This window comes from Leucoraja erinacea, chromosome 8 (genome assembly GCF_028641065.1).
Source record: "Leucoraja erinacea ecotype New England chromosome 8, Leri_hhj_1, whole genome shotgun sequence".
Lineage (NCBI taxonomy): Eukaryota > Metazoa > Chordata > Chondrichthyes > Rajiformes > Rajidae > Leucoraja > Leucoraja erinaceus.
This window is the reverse complement of record NC_073384.1, coordinates 30,222,524-30,230,712: the sequence shown is the minus strand read 5'-3', so window position 1 is coordinate 30,230,712 and position 8,189 is coordinate 30,222,524. Positions and strand designations below refer to the sequence as shown.

Genomic DNA, 8,189 nt, shown 5'->3' with positions numbered 1-8,189 from the left:
AATATTGGCCAGAACAGTTATAAAAACTGCTGTTCTTCTTCTGTATAGCCCCCGGGAACTATCATATACATCCAAGATGGGAGATAGGGCCTCAGTTTAACATCTCAGCTGAAAGATGGTACCTCGTGAGTGTCAGATTCAGAGCATAACTTGGAAGTGAGACTCAGACCCAATAGAGATAACGCCCTGTCAATAGCAGATGCGTTCTGTGGCTGGGGAACAGAGTTAAGGATACTCCCGCTCTGACTGTACTACACCTAATCAGGGAGTACATGATCGTTGTAAGTATCCAAAGCAGAAATTAATTCTCATTTGAAAATAGGAGTTGGGTTACCTGCAAATTCTCAATTACGGGCAGAGCCTCCTACCAGTAGCACACAATTGTAAAATTGCCTTTTGGATCTTGTACACTTACAGACATAAACTCTCAGTTAAAAGGCTGTGAGCTCAGCTGTAGTTCAGTCAGGGGTACACGCCAGCATGGGAAATTTGCACATGTTCAGCATAATTTAAAAAGCCTGGCCACTCTTCCATATTTTGAAAGACATTCCAAAGTGCATCACAGCCAATCAATCACTTCTGAACTTCATTTACAGCTGACATGTCATGGAGTCTCACAGCCCTGAAATAGGCCCTGTGGCCCACCATGTTCATGACAACAATCTAATGCTAATTCTGTCAGAATTTGGGCCTGGCCTTCAATGGAAACACAGGAGACTACAGATGCTGGAATCCATATTCCTGATGCAGGGTCTTGACCCAAAACATGGACAATTCCTTTCCCCCCCACATATGCTGCTTGAGCCGTTGAGTTCATCCGATAGGTTTTATTGTTTCTACTATTTGTATTGATGCGAGTACGGCCTTATATGAGTAAAGGCAAGAAAATACCATGCACACTATACGGTCACTCAAACATACTAGAGGTACATCTGGTGGTGTTCAATGCGATTACAGGCTCAAATCGCAGAGAAGATGCCAAAAGAGCTCTTGCTCTTCTCCAAAATACATAGAACATAGAACAGTACCACACAGGAACAAGTATTTCATCCCACAATGCCTATGCTAACAATTGGATGCCAAATTAAACTAATCACCTCTGCCTGTACATGACCTGTATCCCTCTACCACTGCACATTAATTTACATATCTAAATGCCACTATTGTATCTGCTTCCATTGCCATTCATGCGAGCGTGTTCTAGGCAACTACCACTCTCTGTGTTAATAAATTGCCCCCCACATCTCCGTTAAATTTTGCTCCCTCAACTAAAAGCTATGCCCTCCAGGCTTTGACATTTCCACCCTGGGAAGGTGTTTCTGATTGTCTACACTATTTGTGCTTCTCATAACTTTATGTACTTCTATAAGGTCTATCCTAAGCCTCCAATGCTCCAAAGAAAACAATCAACGTTTCTCCAACTTCTTCTTATAGCTAATATCCTCTAATTCAGGCATCACCTTGGTAAATATCTCCTGCAGCCTCTCCAAAGCCTCCACATCCTTTCTGAATGGGGGCATCGTACAGAAAGGATGTAGAGGCTTTGGAGAGGGTGCAGAAGATGCTTACCAAGGTGATGACTGAATTAGAGGGTATTAGCTATAACAAAAATGCACACTATCATCCATATGCGGCCCACCATAGTTTTGTCAAGTTGCATCATGACTTTCTGACTACAATGCTAAATGCCCTGACTGATGAAGGCAAGCATACCTCTGGCCTTTTTTTTTGCACTCTATCTACTTGGGTTACTGCTTTCAGGGAGCCAATAAATATGAACTCTGATATCCCTCTGTAATTCAATGCTATTAAGGGTCCTGCCATTAACTGTATACTTTCCCCTCACATTTGACCCCTCCAAAGTGCAACACTTGACAAGTGCCCAAATTAAACCCATCTGCCATTTCTCCAGCCATATCTATATCGTGTTGTATCCTTTCATAGCTTTCTTCACAGTCTGCAACTCAGCCAATTTTACATCCAAGCCTCCACAATAGCCACAATAGCTGTGACCCTGTTGTTCTAGACTCCTCATCCTGAGTAAACTTCCTCGTCACATCCCATCTGTTTAGCCCTCTCAGTATTGTGTGATACTTTGTGCCAATCTGCTCGCCAGAGAAAACATGGTCTCAAAGTCGCTTTATCAAAGTGGCTAATATCTTTATTAGATTTCTTATAATCATTCCTTCTCCAAGGTAGTTACATTGAACCTAACATCAACTGCTCAAATCACTTCAGGTAACTGAAGATCCCTGCTCGTAACTGAGATTAACATACTCTCTCCCCAAATGTTCACAGAACATCGTACAGGCTGCACCACAGCAGGCCCCTCCACCCACAATATAATGAACAATTGGCTGAACATAATGCCAAGTTCAACCAACTCCTCTGCCTGCATGTGATTCACATCCCATTCCCTACATGTGTATATGCCCATCTAAAAGTCTCCTAAAAGCCACTATCATATCTGCTTCCATTATCACCCATGACGGTACATTCCAAGCACCCACCACACTCTACAAAACTTCCCCCGCACATCTCCTTTAAATTTTCTCCCTCTAACCGTAAAACTATGGCCTCACGTCTTTGACATTTCCACTCTGGGAATAAAGTTCGGTTCATCCTATCTGTGTCTCTCATAATTCTACATACTTCTGACAGGTCTTCCTGCAACCTTGGATGCTATAGAGAAAACAATCCAAGCTTGTCCAACCTTCCTTATAGCTAACACCCTCTAATCCAGTCCACTTCCAGTTCACTCTTGTTCACACCACTGCCACCCCTGTTAGTTATGATGTAATTTGTATATTTCAGGAAGCCGGGATGGGGAACATTTAGTGGTGCTGGTTAATGGGATTAGCATTGATAGATACTTGATGTATGGTGATGAAGTGATTGGCTGAATGGTCCGTTTCTATGGTATGACTCCTTGACTCTAGAAAATAAATCCGAGTAAAAGTAAATTAACAAATTGAACATATTTACCTTAAAGAGCACGATACATTAAAACTTTTTTTTTAGTTTGACTGCATTAATGGCTTTTCTGATGTGAGGATGGTAGATTCTGATGCTCTCTTGGTGTCATTGTTGGCATCACTGCTGTTTTAATATATTAATGACAGACAGGGGTGTCGGTGGTTATGTGGAGAAGGCAGGAGAATGGGGTTACGAAGATGAGATAGATCAGCCATAATTGAATGGCAGAGTACACTTGATGGGCCGAATGACCTAATTCTGCTCCTATCTCTTATGAACTTATGACATGAGTGTTTTAGGTCAAAATCTGAATGTGGGGATGACTCAAAGGTTGGAAATGCAGTGAACAATGAGGAGGTTAATAATAGACTGCGGAAGGATATCGTCTAGTGGAATGAGTGGTTGGAGGGCAGACAAAAGTTATGAATTATACATTTAGGGAGAAGTAGTTCAAGAAGACAATACAAACTTAATGTTCTGAAGGATGTGCAGGAACAGAGAGAGCTGGGTACGTATCTGCATTTTTTTTTTTTTAAGTGCCAGGACATGCTGAGAGATTGACTAGTAAAGCATTGGGATTGTGAGATTCATTAACAGAGGCAATAGACAATAGACAATAGGTGCAGGAGTAGGCCGTTCGGCCCTTCGAGCCAGCATCGCCATTCAATGTGATCACGGTGGATCATCCCCAATCAGTACCCCATTCCTGCCTTCTCCCCATATCCCCTGATTCCGCCATCTTTAAGAACCCTATCTAGCTCTCTCTTGAAAGTATCCAGAGAACCGGCCTCCACCGCCCTCTGAGGCAGAGAATTCCACAGACTCACAACTCTCTGTGAGAAAAAAGCAAGGTAGTTATGGTGAACCTGCATGTAAAGCTCTACTCATAGGACCCAGCATAGGGCGGCCTGCATGGGGGCCACCAAGCCAGTCCCTGCACGCCCCCCAAAGACTAGAGACCGAAAGGATGGAGCCAGTGACAATGATGGATGCGACTGGCGAGGAGCGAAGTCGGCAGGAGAAGAGGGAACTGGGGTCTGGCCTATTGTCCCCTCAAGGTCGGTTAATAAAGGTGCCTCCAGGGATGGATGAGGAGGGTCCTGACCCAAAACGTCATCTATCCATGTTCTCCAGAGATGCTACCTAACCTACTGTGTGACTCTGGCACATTGTGTCTTTTTGTAGATATTTTTATATCTATTTACATCCAATTTGTGACTTCCGCCGTCCAGAATAATAAGGGACTAAACACCTACCTGCAGGCTCACACCACTGAAATACATCACCATTATTACGGTGTGACTGGGGAAAATCAGGAGACAACATGGCAGGAGTACCTTAATGTTAATGTTTTATATAAAACATTAATGTTTAATGTTTAAAACATTAATGTTTAATGTTTTATGTGTCATTCCTAACTGTCACTGTATGTCATGTTGTCACTTACGGGCAGAGCACCAAGTCAAATTCCTTGTATGTGAATACCTGGCCAATAAACGTATTCATTCATTCATCATGAAAATCGCAGTGGTGCAAGATCACCATCAGGTTCTCAAGGGAAAATAGGGGAGAGCAGTTAATGCTGATATCAGGAGCAATGTTCACACTGCAAGATATGTAAGATCATTTGTTTGATGGAGGTGGGCATTGGAACACGAACAAACCGGCACCAGACCATCAAGCTCCTACATAATCAATAATTGAATGACAGTCACTAAAGTGCTGCCCTTGTTTTCTTCCATCTTTTTAAACTAAACGCTGCAAAACACTCACAGTGGTGAACTCTTCAGCCTGGGGAATGTTGCTGGAATACTGTCCTTTCCCAGTCCTGCACATTCTGGAAACAGGATTAACGAGAGCCCCACGTGGGGAAATTATTTGAGTAACCCTATTGGAATGTTGCACAGAAAATTCTTCTTTACCTCATTTACTCGTGCCATTTGTGGTTTTTTTTGTTTATTTGAGTCAAGGAGAAGGAACGGGGCGGGGAAAGGTACATAACGATTTGGTGGATTACAAGTATTTAAAACTCTCGGCAGAGATCTAAGGAATGAAACGGCATGTCGCGTTGGGTCTTTCTTGCACAGCTCATGCGGTTACTTCCTTAATTTAAGGTTAAGTGAGTCACCACCCCCACTCCTCCCGTTTTGCCACTGACGTGCATCAATCTGTTCAATGTTGCATTCATTTGGAAATACGTTGTAAATGTCAAAAGATCAGGTTGTCGTCAGGTGCTAAATGTTTGAATGTGAAAAAATCCATTCGGCAAAGAAATACAACTATTGTGCAAGCCTTGTATTGGTGCTCTGGGGAGCGAACTTTAAAAAAAAATACGTGTTTATTTTCCTCTGGTATCTGCAGGATGCGTCCTCTCTTCTGTGTCTTTAAGATGGACACAAAATGCTGGGGTAACTCAGGGGAATAGGCTGAATATGCAGCATCTCTGGAGAGAAGGAAGTCGTGCACCTTCCCTCTCCCCTTCTTCAGACTGTCAGGGGAGAGGGAAACTAGATAAATGGAAGGACAAGACGAGAAAACGACAGATCAAAGCAGACGTTGATTAAGGACGTAGGATGGTTAATCGTTAGCTGGAGGGGGGTTCAAGGAAATGTAGAATGTTTTTTCTTTTTTCTAGTGTCTCGTTGGTTACCTTAGAAATGATGGGGCTTTGAAATGTCACCAACCGTCCCAGAATCTTTATACGTTATTGCACGCATTACTTGTACACATTTTTGAAAGAAAACACATAGAGAGCTGCAAGAAATGTCATGGATGGGGAGGGGGGGGGCGATAACAAGGCGGGTAAAAGGGGAATTTGCAGCGGATTACTCGGACCCGCGTTTCGCCCGTGTAACAATTTGTGGAATGCGCGCAGGCGCGCTGCGTTTGCTGGGTGGGCGGGGCGAAGAGCGGGGATGGAGGGCGGAGCCTGGGCGGCCACGTCACAATGGCAGCGTGGGTGGATTGACGGACGGGTGTGCAGGCTGGTTGGCTGGTACGGCGCGGCCCGGGGATGCGCGTCCATGTGTTGCTGCGGCTTCGGCGCCGCGCATTCAGCTCCAGCCCAGCGCCCAGTGTGACAGCCCAGCACAGCACAGGCGCTGTTAGCTATACCGCTATTAGCACCTCAAAGAGGGTAGGAAAAAAACCTGCAAGGAAAAAAAAGAGAGGCGTCGTCTGCATCTGATTCAAAAAGAGAAACCGAATTTGGAATCACGGCGACGACAGTGGACAAGAATTGCAGAAGTTTATGAGGCAATTGTAGCCGCGAGAGAAGAAAATAAGAATCCGACTCAACTTTGTTGGTCCTTAACCAGGAAGAAACTTTTCTGTGGTGGGGAGGGGTGTGGGATCTCGTTTCCTTTTTTTACATCGCATGCTGCTGGCTTATATACAAGGGCTGGCGTTTGCATCTGTGGGTGATCTTCGTTCCACCCCGACGTCCAGTGCAAGAGTTTTTTAAACTTTCGCTGTGATTTTTTTTTTAAACTCCATTTTTGGAGAGGGGGGGGGAAAGAAACGTTTGAGGGGGAAAAAAACATTTGGCTTAACGCTGAAAGAAAGTGGTGGAAATGGCCCTTTCTTGGATGTACCTGGCTGTGAGGTTTTTGGGAGTCGTGCACCTTATTAATTTATTGGCTCAGAGCAGTTGGGCTCTGGTGTGCTTGCCCTGCGATGGATCCAAGTGCGAGGAGCCGAGGAATTGTTCGGGGAGTATACTGATGGGTTTCTGCGGCTGCTGCGCGACTTGCGCCAAGCAGCAGAACGAGACTTGCGGCGGAGTCTACGGACTGTACGGCACTTGCGACCTGGGCCTCCAGTGCGTTATCAAACCACCTTTCAGCGGCGGCTCCATCACCGGCTACGAAGTTGGGATATGCCAAGGTAGGTTGTGCAACGCCGACTTTTTTTTAACATGGCGCGAGGACATACTGTAACTTTGAAATTAACTCCAGTTGTTTTTTTCCACAATTCGGTGGGAGAGAAAAGGATTCGTGTTGTTTTTTTGTTAAAGGATACATATTTATAATGCTACTATTCCATGCACGCTATTAAAGCAGAGCCTAGCTATTGTGCAGTTATTAAGCAGTTGTCCTAGTAATTGTGCTCCCCGGAACTGATGCACCTTTTTGCAGCTTTTGTTGTTTCTGGACATTGCATTGTACTCTGCCTCTTATGAGTATATTGATTGCAGATTCCTTTTATTTAGCTTTAGCGTGATCTTTGCAGCTTACTTGCGCTGCAAAGGATTCTCTGATAAAATGTGTACTTAGTAGATAATACCCTCCACACCCAGACACGCATTCTTCCCAATTCATGGATTGTGGGGAAACGTATAAACTATATTATTTATGTTTGTTGTTGTTAGCTGTTTCTGCTAACAAATTCCTTGCTGTTTTTGGATTCGGTGCTGCGCAGTCCTGCCTCTTCACGGTGGACTGACTGTTGGAGGGCTTTTTTTGACAGGAATGTTTGCTATGTCTGCTAGTGGATCGGATCCCAGACTTGGAAGCCACACTGAGCCTCAAGGAAGGGACTGAACTGCAGAGACACCGTGAGCTGGCGAGTGACTTCACTCTCCGCGTGTTCAGCGAACTTCAGAGCCGTCACTAATAACAGCGACGCACCAAGAACTTACCAGCGCAACTTTCACCCATTCCCTCAGCATAGGGTGCAGGGAGCTTTGCCGTCATTTCTAAAAAGATAATGCCATACTCGAGGTGTGAACCTTATGCTAGCCACTGATGGGCACCGATTGGTTTCATCAGAGTTTAATGCATTAAGATGAAGCAGCGTGTTTTTAAATTACCAGGTTGCAGTTTACAGTAAACGTAGCATCAAAGCTGGCTCACACCAGACCCTGATTTGTAAATAAGAAAGGGATGACTTGAAATGTAGAGTCTGTTTTTCTTTTCTTTTTTTTTAACTTCGCAGAATGAAATTGGCTCGAGAAATAAAAACACAAATGTCAGCCAATTTTCAAATATATTAGAAACAGTTGCCTTTTCCGAATCTGACCATGTGATCCTATGATTTTACTCAGTCAGCTAAGGTTTTTCGTGTTTAAAATACGTTTTATCGATAAGACTGCAGTAAAAAAAAAACGGCAATCTCAAGCTCCCCCCCCACCCCGTTAATTCTCACTTATTTTTAATGTGGAAGAATTTACAGAGGCGACATGAGCTTTCAACTTTGAAAGGCAGGCGGCAGCA

The 8,189-nt window shown here is 44.2% G+C and overlaps 1 protein-coding gene across 2 annotated transcripts in view; it reads left to right on the top strand.

Moving 5' to 3' along the window:
- Positions 1–5,932: 5,932 nt before the first annotated feature.
- Positions 5,933–8,189, top strand: part of crim1 (cysteine rich transmembrane BMP regulator 1 (chordin-like)) — a 212,727-nt gene continuing 210,470 nt past the window's right edge. The window contains exon 1 of one of the 2 annotated variants that reach the window (XM_055639319.1): positions 5,933–6,861. In XM_055639319.1, the coding sequence (XP_055495294.1) occupies positions 6,549–6,861 (313 nt within the window). In that variant the 5' untranslated portion in view covers positions 5,933–6,548. The remainder of the gene's footprint in view (positions 6,862–8,189) is intronic. The other variant, XM_055639318.1, reaches the window with a different exon arrangement.